The sequence below is a fragment of the Saccopteryx bilineata genome, chromosome 5 (assembly GCF_036850765.1).
Source record: "Saccopteryx bilineata isolate mSacBil1 chromosome 5, mSacBil1_pri_phased_curated, whole genome shotgun sequence".
Lineage (NCBI taxonomy): Eukaryota > Metazoa > Chordata > Mammalia > Chiroptera > Emballonuridae > Saccopteryx > Saccopteryx bilineata.
The window spans coordinates 263237817-263252318 of NC_089494.1; the positions used below are offsets into that span (position 1 = coordinate 263237817).

Below are 14502 nucleotides of genomic sequence, written 5' to 3' on the forward strand. Positions count from 1 at the left end.
TGCCGGTATCTGGTGGTCTTTTTTTCATTCAGGGAGTCATCTTCACGGCTCTTGGTGTGGAGATGAATTCTCTATTGTTTCTGAAGATTATGGAGACTCTGGGTCCTAGTTACACCTCCTATTTAGCTGGCTGCCACCCTGTTTAGGGTTAACACACAGGGCCTGGCTTTATTATGGGCCGAGGTTCTGACGAAAATGTTGTCTTCAAAGTGCTCTTCTGATGTTCGGAGCCCACCCGGTGTTGCTGGTGTCCCCACGAGGGAGTGACATGCGCTTCCTGGGTTGCTCTGTGCCCTGCGGTGGGGCGGGAGACAGAGGCCATGGGTGGAGTGTCTCCCCAGGCCCACGCTCCAGGCTGCTGGGTGCCGGCGTGCCTCCCGCTCCACGCCTGCCACTGTGGCTGCTGTGGCATGTAGTCACCCGGGCCGCTGCGTGGGAGGTGGGAGACAGGGGCTCCTGTTTTTCAAGGTCCCTAGCCAAGTCCTCCTTCTGTTCCTCCTTCAGAGTCCTGTGGTTGTTTGCCGTACTGTTTCTGGATTTCTCCACTTAGCACATGTCCGCTAAGTACATGAACAGCAAGGAGAGGAGTCTGCCATCTCTCAGCCCCCAGGCTGCTGTCCAGACCCATTAAAGTGGGCCTCCCGTGGGGGGGGGGGACCAGCCGTCTGTTGAGTTCAGAGGTCCCAGGGACCCCAGTGCAGCCAGGGTGGGAACCATTGGTGTAACAAGGCTCTTCATACGTTCAGAGATTTCACTTGACCCTCGCGGGCCTGGACATCACAGGGGAGCCCCTTCTGGGACGAGGAAGCTGAGGCCCGATGAGGTTAAGGGGCCTGGACACGGTCGAGTGGTTACTCGCGAAGTGGGTGAGACCAGAGCCCAGGCTCCTGTCCGGGCAGCTCTGCCCTGGTGGAGTTCTGCAGGAGTGGAGCCTGCCAGGTCGATGTCCGTGTGAGTGCACCAGTGAGGGGGGGCACATGGGGAGACGGCCAGCGTGCTGGGCCTGGGACGAGGCGTCTCAGCAGGCTCTGTGCATGCTGCACGCCCACCCACTCCCCATGTCCAAGCTCAGCCTAACCCGGCTTCCCTGCCACCTCCTCCCAGAAGCCCACGTGTGGCAACTGCACCCTCAGCTCCCACCAGGACCGCGGCTGAGACCCTGAGCACACGGTCTCCTCGGGTCTGCATCTCTTCTGGGCGGGCTGGTCAGGGGTCGGAGGACCAGTTGGATGTACAAGGAGAGGTCCAGGACATGCAGGTGGACGGCTGTTCCAGGTGCTGCTGGGGACGTGTGGTCACCTCACAGCACCCAGAGGTGCTGGTGGTAACTGACCCGTCGGCCAGTCCCCGGGCAGGTCCCAGTCAGTTTCACCCGCACCGTGACTGGTTTTCTGTTCACCGATGCATGGATATGGAACTTTGCAGCTGAGCGTCCCTGCGTGGGCTTGGGTCCCCTCGCTGGGCCTTGGTGTCCCCATCTGAGGAAGGAAGAGGCTGGAACCCCCCCCATTCCTGAGTGACTTTGAACGGGAGGTCCCTTGGATGGTCTGAGCTTCAGGCTTCAGAAACAAGCAAGAGGGCTGCTGAGGACTCACTGTGGTCAGCCAGGCTTGTGGACTGGACCCTCCTCGGCCATGACATCCCATAGGGCCCAGGCCAGAGGATGCTGGGGTGCTCACACGTGAGCCCCAGATCCCCACTCTTACAGATGAGGTGACTGGAAACGCAGAGAAGTCTGCTCCCCATGCCCAAGGTCACACAGCAAGTGACAAGCTAGGACTCAATCCCGAGCGGACCAACACCCAGATCCAACGGCTCCCGCTGATCCTCACGTGATCGCGTGGACACTGTTACTGCCCCGTGTTAGCTGCGGCCACCTCACTCCTCCTGCCCCCCGCAGAGCAGCGCTGAGCCCCACAAAGGGGGGAAGGTGCCCCTCCGGGAAGACCCGACAAGCACTCACTGAGAAGCCACTATGTGCACGTGGGGGGGGTCCACACTGGACCCTGCTCCCCAGGAGCCGATGAGGACACAGAGCTGTCCACGGGGGGTGGGGAGTGTCTCGGGACCCCATGGCAGAGTTGGCATGGGACAGAGGGGACCCTGAGAGGTGGGACTTGAGACCCTGGCTCTTTACCATGACTACGTGAGGAACTGGTGCCCCGCGTGGGCTGTGCCCCTGCCCACAGAACCAGAGACCACACACTGCCTGGCTCCTGCGCTCACGGGCAAGCCAGCTGGGCGCAGCGCAGCACAGGGACTTTTGCTAAAAGCAGAGTCCCCAGGGCACCTCAGTGAACGGCAGTGGGCTCTGCCTGGGGGTGCTCTACCCCGCACCTGGGCTGGGGCTGGTCTCTACTGGTGAGGGCCAGCAGTGGTTCTGCCTGGCCAAGGTCTCCTCCCCGATGTCCGGAGCCTCCACCACTCGGGGACCGCACACAGGCAGGGGACGGAAGGCACTCTGTCCACCCAGCGGGAGGCCGCATTTTTGTACGAGGACCAGGCCGTGTTTCTCTCCGGGAGTTTCCGCACCTGGGAACCCACTGGTCCTTGTCGGACAGCCCAGGACCGCTGGACCTAAGCCCTCCAGCCCCCCCACCCAAGGCCCTGCCCTCCCTGCCCTTCCTGACTAACTGCGCTGCTGGCTGTGCCCGCCCCCTTCCGGCTTTCTGGGGACCACTCCACTGCGCGGCGCTCTCTCTCCCTCCGATGCCCCGTCACTCCCTCCCTCTCCCTCCCTCCTCCAGCCTTCTGCCCAGCTGGGGCAGGGAGGGGGCAGGGAGCCCCAGGCTGGAGCAGAACGGTGACAGCTTATCCACCTCGGCCCTTTTGGGAAAGTAACACAGACTCAGGAACATGGTTTATCTGCACCCCTGTTTCATCTGAAGCCCGGCTGCCGTGACTCAGGGCCCACAGGAATGAGGACCCTCGGGGCCCTGCCCCTGGTCCAGATCTCCTCTGAGCCCCCAGTCCATCTGTCCACCTCCGAGCAGCCCCGCCTGGATGGCTCAGGCTCCAACAGCAGGAAGAGCCCACCTCCTTCTTCTGGGTCTCTGAATAAAGGTGCCTCTGCCCGCCTGAGCCAGAGCAACCCCATGTCACCTCGCCCCCTCCCCACCCTCCTGACTGCTCACACACCGTCCAGCCATTCAGGCTGTGCAAGGGACCCATGCTGCTAATCTGGACACCCCGATCCCTTTCACTTTGGCAGCCTCTGTCAGTCCTCTGTGAAGCTGACCACCTGTGTTTCAAACATCTAAACCCGACCACCGCGTGTCCCTGCTCACAGCCCTGTGGTGCCAACCGTCCCCAGTCGGGCAGAGAAGAAACTGTCTCCGGCCGGCTGCTCCTCCTCCCCATGGCTTCCTGCCTCCCTGGGACCACCCGCCTATTGCCCCTGTTCTTTGTGCTGCTTACAAGCCCTCTCCCAAGACCCCCACCTCAAAATACCCCCCCCCGGCACCCTTCTCTAGAGCCGTCCCCCAGGATGGGTGATGGTAAGAGCCTTCTCTTCCCCTGCACAGTCTTGCTGAGACCGTCGTCATGAGGTCAGGCCTCTGTTGAGGACCCACTAGGACCGTCCCTCATGCTGAGGTCAGTCTGGAGTCCCCTCAAAGACAACAAAGCCTTGTGCGACCCCGCCTGTCCCGGCCTTCACCCCTAGCAGGGTCCCCTGACATCCCACAAGCCCCCTTCGCGAGGAGTGCCTTCCCGGGGTCGGCACTGTGCACTCCACACCCCTCAGGTCCCGCTCAGCGGTCACCGTCCTTCCCCAGGGCTTTACTCCACCCTGCCCGCGGCCCCTCCTCGCCTTCTGACCGGCACAGCCGGGGACAACGGACTTTTCCACCGTGTCCGAGTCCCTCCCCGCCCAAGGCCGGCTCCTCCGGGCGGGGCCCTGTCCGCTCTGGCCTCTGCCTTCCCCCAGCACCTGCAGGGCGCCGGAGTCCACATGGCGCTCACAGAATGGCTATGGGCAGTCGGGCGGTCATGCCCTCGCCGGCCTGTGGTAAAAGGGGCAAATGACATAGACGCCCTTCCAGTTCTGACGACTCTGCCCCTGGTGGCCACGCACACGCCAGGCACGTTGCCCATCCCGCCCAATGTTCCCACGAGATGGGCAGCGACTCAGAGCGCCTCTCTCTCTCAACCGCAAACTAAGAAAAGCGAGAGCCGTTCCTTCTCACCTTGCTACTCCAGAGGGATAAACAGGAGCAGCAGAAAGGCCACTCCCGAGCAAGCCTCAGACCCGCCCTCCTTCACTGACAGGGAGGACTGCTGGGACAGAGGTGCTGGCACCTCCCCCTCACACCCACTGGACACTAGGAGGCACCAGGGACTTAGTCGCCAGGCAAGGGTGGGCAACAGGTGAACACAGCCATGTCCCACCACACATGGGACTCCACGGGGAGGGACAGACAGGTGACACACACCAAAGCCACAGGCAGGGTTGGGGCACAGCTGCCCATGCTGGGACCGCCCATCGGTGCAACCTCGACTCTCACCTTGATCCCCAAGCCTCACCCCCACTCCTCTCCTGTGCTGGGGTTTTAGGGAAGAACCTAGCGTCCTTTCCAAGGATTACTGAGTCCCCTGGGCAGGGCTGGCAGCTGGTCAGGGGGTTGTCAGGCACGGACTCACTGCTGACCACCCAGAGGGGACATGGGAACCTCAGAAGAGTATAAAGTATAAACCTCAAGGCCTCTTGTAACAAAAATACTAGCACCATCCCTGTCCTGTGCAGATGCCAGGCTCATTGCTCATACAGCCTACGGCGCGCCCAGCCCAGAGAACGCCTTGTGCGGTGCAGGGAGGACGATGAACAGCGGTCTATCATCAACACGCGACAGGAAGCCCTCTTTGCCGAGGTCAGCAGTGCTGGTTGGGAACCGCTGCTCCTGGGGAGAGGGATGTCACCCTGGTTGGTCACTGCTGCTCCATCCACTGCTTCCCTGCTGGGGACCAGGCCAGGCCAGATCCACCGCCACCCCTGCGCTGCCTCGCACCACATCCAGCGCGCAGTAGGTGCTCAATCAGCGTTCACAGACAGACGGATGGATGACTGCATGATGATGGTTTAGTCCCAGGTGAAACGATGGTGTTGTAAGTGGGATGAGGCGCCGTCTGGTCCCCAGGAGCCGGGGTTCTGCCCCTTGGAGGACCCTGGCAGGCGGCGGCGAGAGGCACCTGTGCTGCGCCGGCCGTGTCTCTGCCTCTCCCTGCTGCCCGCACGCTCCTCCGGGCGGGGGCGTCTCCTCAGTCTCCCCCTGTGAGCCCCACACAGCGTCGGGCACAGAGTGGGTGCTCAGTAAAGACCCATTGACTCTAATGCATCTCAATTCAACAAACATTTATTGAGTGCCCGCTGCGTTGAACGTCACAACCCTGCCTACCCAGGGGCGCCGCTGCCAGAGGCTGCCAGGATGCAGGCGGGGCGTGCCCTGCTGCATGCAAACGTGGTGCTGCGTGCAAACAGTTCACAGCTGTTTGCACAGGGAACTGGTGTCAATGAACTCCGTCTGGGGGGGGAGGGCTCTAGGAACCCCGAGAAGAGGTGGATGGCCCTCTGTGAGTGCAGCCCCTGTTGCCCAAATTTCCCCAGAGGCTGGCAGAGAGCAAGACACGGCTGACCCAGGTGGCCGGCAGCCTGGGTCCTCACTGCTACCTTCGTGCACATCGGGAAGCCAGGCAGAGTCCCCAGGGCAGAAACAAAGTCACCGCTGCAAAGGCTGGACACAGGGATCTCCCACTCAGAGAACCGGCTTCGGAACCCCCGCAGAAAGTGAGCAGACGGCAGAATCATCATCGGTGTCCTCACAAGCAAGCGTCAGTGTGGGGAAGCGTGCGCGTGCGCACACACACACACGCATACACACACACGCACATACTCTATGTCGGTTCTCTGGAGGAATCACCCCAGTCAGGTCACGGGCTACAGCACAGGCCATCGACTCCTGTGCGGGAAGTGACTGCACTTCCCCCCTGTGGTGGCACAAGCAGGTGTGACGAGGCAGCAAGGGGCCCTTGCAGGTGTGTGGCAGGCCGATCGAAACAGCTGGCACGGCCTGTGGGCCTCAGAGGGTCGACCACCCATGGGACACCTCAGATCACCCCAGGGCACCTTGCTGGTGAGGAAGCAGATGAAGGTGAAGGTGCCACACGCACGGACCACAGGGCAGGTCAGCAGCCCAGGGAGGTGCCCACTCCTCCCTCAGCCTGGGCCACGGGCAGGCCAGGGACTTCTGTGGGAACCCCTGGGGGCAGCAGCTGGCCTCCCCAGAGGAGAGTGGGGGAGGCGAAGGGCATGCCACCACCCGGCAGAGGAAGGTCACCCACCACCCAGCAAGGGAAGGGCTGAAAGCAGAGAAGACCACCCTGAGACCCCCGGATAATCTCCCAGGAGCTCTGAGCCTGGGGGGGGCTGAGGCCTCGATGCCCCCCAGGTCTGGGAGGGCCTCCGTGGAGCTACAGAGCTGGGCCGCAGGGCTCCCCGCCTCCCAAACAGAACCGCCAGGAAGGAGGAGCCCACGTGGAAAGGCTCATGGTCTGCGCCACTGGCCTGGGGCCCGGGTGCACGCCCTGCACTGGGGTCCAAGAACAAGGAGGGAGCAGAGGACCAGCTGCTATTGTCTGGTCAGCAGTTTGCCCACTGGTTCTCCAGTGACCAGCCCCGTCCGCCTCAACCTGCCTGTTAGTGGACGGGCAGCTGCCATGCCCCTCCCAGACCCGCTCCCGGGTAGACACGCTGCCATCTGGACAAGTCCCTCTGGGGGATGCTGCGGGCGTGACCTTCCCAAGGTGGCATCAGCCCTGTGTACCGGCTCTGAGCCCCCAGCATTTAGACAGCTGTACCCTGGAAGGGACAGAGGCACGGTGGCCTACAGACATCTGCTCACACAGACCACACACAGAGGCACGGTGGCCTACGGACATGTGCTCACACAGACCACACACAGAGGCACGGTGGCCTACGGACATGTGCTCACACAGACCACACACAGAGGCACGGTGGCCTACGGACATGTGCTCACACAGACCACACACAGAGGCACGGTGGCCTACGGACATCTGCTCACACAGACCACACACAGAGGCACGGTGGCCTACGGACATGTGCTCACACAGACCACACACAGAGGCACGGTGGCCTACGGACATGTGCTCACACAGACCACACACAGAGGCACGGTGGCCTACAGACATGTGCTCACACAGACCACACACAGAGGCACGGTGGCCTACGGACATGTGCTCACACAGACCACACACAGAGGCACGGTGGCCTACGGACATCTGCTCACACAGACCACACACAGAACAGCCACCTTCCCTTTGCACGGGCTGTTCCTCAACAAGGACCAGCGCCAAGATCTTTTTTCTCCTCCCCCATCGGAATGCTTCGCCTTCCATTTGTAAGGACAGTTTTACAACACGAGGATGACGATGGAGATGACAGACAATCTGCATGCTGAGCACCTACTGTGGGCCAGGCAGAGTACGGGCGGCGTGCACAGGTCCCCTCTGTTGGGGCTCTTAACGACCCAGCCAGGCCGGCAGCAACGGGCGTGACGCCGTGGTCCCGCGGCCGGTCGTGGCGAGTGGGGATCTGAACTCGGGTCCGTCTCAGGCAGAGCCGGCATCTCTCATCCTGTGTTCTCTCGCCCACACCCATCCCTGCTTGATCTCCGCACCTTCCAAGCTAAGCCTCAGGCTTGCCCTAGAAAAACACCTTCGGTCCCCTGGGACCCAAAGACCACGCCGGGGTCCCTGACCGCGTGCGGCTGCTGCTGTCCTGTAACCGACGGCCCCGAGAAGCGAGAACCACCCTCTGGACTTGGTCCCACGTCTGCCGATGGTGCCTAACCGGGCTTCACGACATTGTCCCCGTCTCCTGCGCTCCCCGAGGCTACAAAGTCCCAACTCTCGGTCCCTTGCTCGGGACAAGCACAGGGCACAGGACAATGCCGTCGTCCACTCCGAGTCTGGACTCGCCGCCTGGACCGTGCTCACGTCTGCTCCGGAGGGAAATGGGCCCCCACGTCCAGCCTGGCAGCCCAGGACGCCCATTCCTGACTCAGCTCTCTGCCCTCCCGCCGGCTCTGGAGTGTTCTAGTGGACCGACCGGCTGGCGCAGCCCACAAGCCATGCATCAGCTAATGAGTGTCCTCGAGGGGGTCAGCAAGCAGAGGCCTACCTCCTGCCCGGTATACATATATATATATACTTTTTTTCTTAACGAGCAAGGCTTAGATCTGGGGGATTGGCTTAAAGCCGTGGGGCCCCTTTGCTGCGCGGTCTGCAGGCCACATGGACAGCTCCTCGGTCAAAAGAACCACTCACGTGAGTAAAAGTCTCCGGGCACTGTCTGGAGAGGGTCTCTATCGGTCCCACTACTGTGGGACAGAGATTGGTTGTCCAGGTCTGGAGAGTTAGTCCTAGTGTCTGCGTCCCCCTTCAGAATCAGCCAGCTGGCCTTCTGCTGGGGAAAGAGAAAAAGCAAATCCAAAAACAGGCACGTGAATTCCGAGGTCATCTGCCGCGGCAACTGCTCCCATTTTACAGATGGGGAAACTGAGGCTCGGGGAGGGTCCAGGGACCAAACGGCTTCACCCGGGGAGAGCCAGGAGAGCCAGCCTTGGGCTCTTGCTGCACACACCTACCTTCCCTAAGGACAAGAAAGGGGGCCGCAGCTCCCGAGGAAGCAAGACTGAACCCCCCCTCGTGTGCAACAACAGTGGGGGGGGGTGGGGGGGCACGGCCGTGTCCATTCCTCGGGCATCACCCCCGGTGGGCACGGCCCCAGAGCCTGGGAGTGTGCCTCCGGCCCCAACTGGAAACGCCTGCCAAGCCGTTCCAGGACAACTGTCTCAGAGAAGACACAGTGGCTCTCTCTCCTCTCGTTCCAGACATCCCCGTTACAGAACCATAACCAGGACGCCCGGGCACGCCGTGAGGACCTGGCCAGTGGCTGGGCTGGTTGCACAGGGAAGAGGGAGGCTGCAGGGAAAGGGCCACCCCCACTCTTGAACGTGGCCCCTGCCGCATGCGGGGCCTCGTGGGACCCTCTAAGGAGCGGAACCCAAGGGGAGGAGCCAGAGGTTTCGAGTAGGACAAGTTCCCACGGGAGCACATTTCTTGGTGCACAAGCTTGTTCTAAACCAGACTTGCCCCCCCCACCCCCCAACACACATTACCTTCCTGTTGTCCTGGTCGAAACTCCCGTCCTCCCCGTCCAATCGCCTCGAGGCTGGAAGGGAAACATCGATTTGTCACGGCCACACGCTGCTTCTCCCGGGCTTTCACGCCACAGCTCCCACTGCACAGTGACGCTCAGAAAATGGAAAAAACCCAGAGAACAGGTTCGCCAGTACGGGCGCCTGTAAGGGGCTGAGGGGCCAGGCAGGCTGGAGAAGGCTCCCCCCACGAACACTCCGGGGAGTGGCCGGGCGAGTGTCCTTGCACAAGACAGTCCCTGAGCCGAGGGCGGGCGGGGGAGGTGATGCCCAGCCCCCACCCTGCCCCCTGTCAGCCCCCACGCAGAGACCGGGCCGTGCTTGCAGAGGCAGCCACTTGGCACTGCGAAGAGCACGCTCTCTGCCTCCCAGGGTTAACCCCCAGGTGAGCGGAGGTCACTGTGGTCCGGCCTGTCCCATGCCGAGCTCCCCCGGGAGCTGCGTGGACATGGCTGCCTGTCACCACACTGCCCACGTCACAGATCAGAGCACTGGAGCTCAGAGAGAGCAATGCTGTGCCTTTCTCAAGCTCACGGGTCAGCGGGTGGCAGAGCTGGGCCTCCGAGCCCAGGCGATCTGACTCCTGGGTCCTTCCTCTGACGCCCCACCTCACTGTATGCTGCCCACAAACCACAGAATGGTCAGTGGGTAATGCCGCTGGAAACGGTCCATGAAGGGCAGTAAAGAGGGCACAACGTCCACCCCGAGATGGCTGCAACGGGACAGACAGCAAGCGCATTCCTGTCCCCAGAATGCCCCGTGGAGCGGGCGTGTCTCGTGCTGCCCACTGGCCTTTGGGGAGGAGGCCGTCACCCTGCTGAACTAACCTGATCTCCTAACCAAGACCGATCAAACAAGGCGGCATTCCGTTCGGCCCGTGAGGACCTGCCCCGTGCAGCCCGCACTCAGACACCGACCACATGCATGGAGCCATGAAAGGAAACCCCGGGGGCCTCCCGCCCGCCAGGGAGACCGCGGCCATCGTAAGGACGCACCCGGTGGCTCCTTACCTGCAGCCTGCGGAGGGCTCGGACCTTCTAGCCTTTTGGAGCACCCTGCCTTGTGCACCACCAAGGACAAGACAGACATCAGGCCCGAGAGCTGGGAGACTGGGGACTGGGCTACAGGACCTTGACAAGATAAGGCCACAGCTGAAGACCAGACTGGACAGGCTAACGGGCCGTTACTCCCGACAGCTCCGTGTCTCCTTCTTCCAGGAGGGACCGCGCTGTCCAGTGTGCAGACAAAAGGCCCTGCCCTCTCCGCTCCCAGAGGCAAGTTAACTACGTGCCTGAGTGAGGAGCCTGGTGATGGAGGGAGGTCGAGGGGATGGGGTGCCCAGAGGGGGACGTGTGCCCATCAGCTGGGCTCCCCTGTTGCCCAGACAACGGCACTCGAGAGTGGAGCCCTGGTCCCGGCCATGTGTCAGCTGTGGCTCCTGGTGGCTGCCCAGCGAGACCTGAGGACACTCAGGCCAGCGGTGCTTTGGGGCTCTGGGAACAACTGCCGCTGTCCAGCCCAGGGAAGTGCGTGGGCCGCGTTCCTGAACGGCCGCAGGGGACCCAATGGACCACCACACGGGGGATAACTTGCAAGTGCAAAAACCACAAAGGGCCCTTTGGGATACGAAATCCCTGTCCTTGGGAGTCCAGCCCACGGGACCACCGGCCACCCTGGGTTTGAGGACTTCACACAGCCGAGGACGGCAGGTTGGGCCAGACATTCTAGATGCAGGGCTCAAAAAAAATAAAATAAAAAATAAAAATAAAAAACAGCCCTGCTCTCTGGCGAGGGGGCAGGCCGCCAAAGTTTAGCAAATGCCCCTGCAGACCCTGCCAGCTCTTAACCAGACTCAGGCCGAGGCCCCTTAGTGCCCACATGTGCCAGCCCGAAAATCACACGACCGTCCCCTGAGAAACGAGAGTCCAGACAGGAAATACGGGAACCCTCCCAGCACTCTGTATGATTTGTGGCCTGCTCTGTTTTAACAGCTCCAAGACTCAGTTTCCCTGATCTGCAAAGTGGGTACATGACACCCTCCCTTGGAGTCGTGAGGGCCACTGGGCATAACCGGTGGCCGGTAACCAGGGAGCTCAGGTTTGAAGCCTTGGAATCATCCGGAGGCCGACTTGAGGCGGATCTGCGACCCGTGTTTCTGCCAGGAAGGGGGGAGGAGTCCCGGGAGTGGGTCTCCTGCAGCCACAAGGCAGCTCCGCCCGCCCGGGGAGCGCGCTGGGGGAAGGCTGCCTTCCACGCATGTCCCTCGGGAGCCTGTGACAGCGGGCCTAACTCTCCTCCCGGAAACAGAGCCCACCTTCCCTTCTTCCCATCCCAGGAGGCCCCCAGAACCAAAAGGAGTCTCAACCCCGCTACCCAGGAATCCCGGAGCCATGATCCTGAGAAGCAGTCACGCAGTAGGCCACACAGGGTCCCCTTTACTGTCTGGCCTGAGTGGGGGGCTCTGAGAGGCAGGAGGGTGGGAGTGAGTACCCCCACCCCACCGGAGGGCAGCTGGAGCGGATGAGATGCCCCCGGGCCAGGGCTCCACTCCCACGACCACCTGGTGGCCCGCGTCTGGTTACGGATGAAACAGAACGCTGGAGTATCAGTCCTGGCCCCTGTCTGGGGACCGTCAGCTTCCTGGGAGCCTGGGGAGGAACTCCCGTCCCTCTTGAATTCATTTTGAACGGTCTACACACGGGGCCAGCGTCACTCCCTGGAGGGGCTGGGGCCCCAGAGGTCCTGCGTTCTGCTCAGACCCTACACGGCCTCACTAAACCCTCCTCAAGGTGGCCTTGAGCCTTGCCGTTCAGAGGGGACGGGCTCTGAGGGGCGTGTGCTCTGTCTGGTGGCGGGCAGAAGATGACCAGCTGCGCCCCGAACCGTGTCTGCCTCGCACGGTGACTGCGGGTGACTGGCATTCAGAAAAACACCAGAAATGTCCCCAGCGGCACCAGAATTCTTGGTCCCTGGGTGGTTCTGGACAGCCCCCCTCCGACTGGGGAGGGCCGACTGCGCTGTCCCCTAGCCTGTCCTGTAGCTGACCCTGCTCCCCATCTGCTCCTGACTGCGTGGGGTGGGGGACTCTTTCTATCCTCCCCCTTTTTAAAAATTTTACTTTGGTTCCTTTTGTTTCCTTTCTTCTCTTATTCTTTTACTGAAAAAGCCGTTACATCGTAACCAAGTAGAGTTGGAACCGATGGAGTACAAGAAAACACTGCTGGGCCCTCCATGCTGTAAAATGAGGGTTGGAGAAGTCAGGGGTCAGGGGTCAGGGGCCAAGCAGACGCAGGGGTGGGCTTCAGCTCAGCCATGGACCGGTCCCTTCACCGCTCGGCCTGCCTGTCCTCACCCATAACCACACCGACCTCAGAGGGTGGAGATGACACGGGCCGCCCGCCCCGGGCCGGGCAGGCAGCACGCCCATGTGACGCCCATGACACCCACGTGACGCGGCCCCTGGCAGCGCGTGAGGGCCGATCGCCGCGTCCTGGGCACCCCCGAGCCCACCCGCCCGTCAGGCCTGGCCACCCTCGTGGCTGGAGGGAGACGACAAGAGCCCCAGGACAGACCAATGGACAGAAAAACCCTTCGGATAAGCTGCAACTGGAGGGTTGAACAAGTCGAGGAAAAAGCAATTTTTTTTTTTAGCTCTTTGACCGCATCATCTTAAACAAGAGAAACGGTCCAGGATCAACCTCAGGACACCCAGTTTGTTTGGAAACTAAAGCGACGACTTCTCCAGCCTGAGCCGATCTCCTCCCCTCTGGGGGGTGACTGGCGGGGGGGAAGGGGGCTTGGCACACGCACACGCGGGCATCACACACATGCATGCATGCTCACACCCGGGTTTCTGACAGGGCACACACCAAAGGGGCGGGGGTTCCGTAAAAACCCAAACGTCGGCGATGTATTGGCCATCCAGGCATCCGATACATCTGTCCCTTCCTGAGGACCCCCGTGGGGGACGTCCACACCCACCGCATGCTGGGTGAACCCTGGCCTGCAGTCGAGAGCTGCTCTATAAAATGTATTTCCTGAAAGAATCAAGGGGCCCCAATCCTGGAATGTTCAAAGGATCTGGGTTGTGGCTCGGGGTCTGGTCAAATAGGAGTTCACCTGCTTCGGACAGGAGTGGCGCTGATGCCCAGACTGACGACGATGACCCAGAGGTGAGCCCCGGTCGTAAGCTGTCACCACACAGCTCGGTTAAGGGGCCTCATGTCGGCAGCCCTGTCCTAGGTCCCGCTGGGGGCACACTACAGAGCAAGGCCACACACGACTTGCCCCCTGCCGCTCTCAACTCGGGGGCTGACCCCTCCACGCTGTGTACAGGTGACGCAGTTAAGGCTAACGCCAGGCCGGGTGACCGACCCCCCTGCAGGACGAGGACGGCAGGCAGGATGGACGGGCAGTGCTTCCTTCAGCTGGGCCTCAGTTTCCCCCACTCATTCGCGTGGGAGCCCCTCCCCCTCTGGCCCTCTGGGCTCCCCGCTTCCCAGGTTGGGAGGAGATGGTAAAAAGGCCATCCCCTCCTAGAAACCAGGGAGTTGTCATTCATCGTTTCCCCTGTCCTGGGGAGGGAAGGAAACAGACCACGGGGCTGCCACTGAGGAGAAATGTAAAAACCCCATGGTCTGCACGATCGCCCATTGACCGCCCAGCCAGGGAGCCACAGGAAGCACATGCATCCAGGGTTCCACCTGGGAGTGTCCGGCATGGGCTGCCGGACGGGGCTGCGTCCTGGGCACCTCTGAACAAGAACTTCAAGTGTGGGGATTCCTCCTCCCGTCTCCCTAGCGACCTGGTGACAACCCCCACCCCGTGCACAGCCCTTCACAGGGTCTAGGGTGTGCTTCTACGTCCATCTTCCTGTCGGTCCCCACGGGCAGCCTGGGGTGAGGGCAGGGTGGAGGGCTCCCTCCCGCTCTGCAGGTGAGGAAACAGAGGCTCGTGGTGGTGATGCCTTCAGATCACCCAGACATTTCATGAAGACAGAGGGGCCACCTGGAGTCCCCCACCTCCTGCTCCACGGCCCAGCGCCCTGCTCCCTGCCCACCGGCCCTGGAAGGCTCAGGTGGTCACCTCTGAGAGGGAGACCGGGGCGGGTGTGGGGCTGAGAGACGCTCTCTCCATTTCACACATCTGCAGCCCCTGTCTGCTGGTGCACAAACTCACTCCCACTGGAGGCTAGCCCGTCCACGCTCCCGTCAGAAGTTCTCACAGCCGGGACCTCAGCGCCCACGCAGGGACAAATGACCGGCTCTGC

General features: G+C 61.9%; 1 protein-coding gene across 11 annotated transcripts in view; it reads right to left on the reverse strand.

Annotated features, from left to right (window-relative positions):
• Window positions 1-14502, reverse strand: part of ABLIM2 (actin binding LIM protein family member 2) — a 136940-nt gene that overhangs the window by 22300 nt on the left and 100138 nt on the right. For 5 of the 11 annotated variants that reach the window (XM_066233854.1, XM_066233855.1, XM_066233861.1 and 2 more), the window contains 3 exons: window positions 10244-10363; window positions 9195-9247; window positions 8341-8479 (listed from right to left, as the gene is read on the reverse strand). In XM_066233854.1, the coding sequence (XP_066089951.1) occupies window positions 8341-8479; window positions 9195-9247; window positions 10244-10363 (312 nt within the window). Of the gene's footprint in view, window positions 1-6667; window positions 8480-9194; window positions 9248-10243; window positions 10364-14502 lie in introns of those variants that run through there. The other 6 variants (XM_066233865.1, XM_066233860.1, XM_066233859.1 and 3 more) reach the window with 4 other exon arrangements.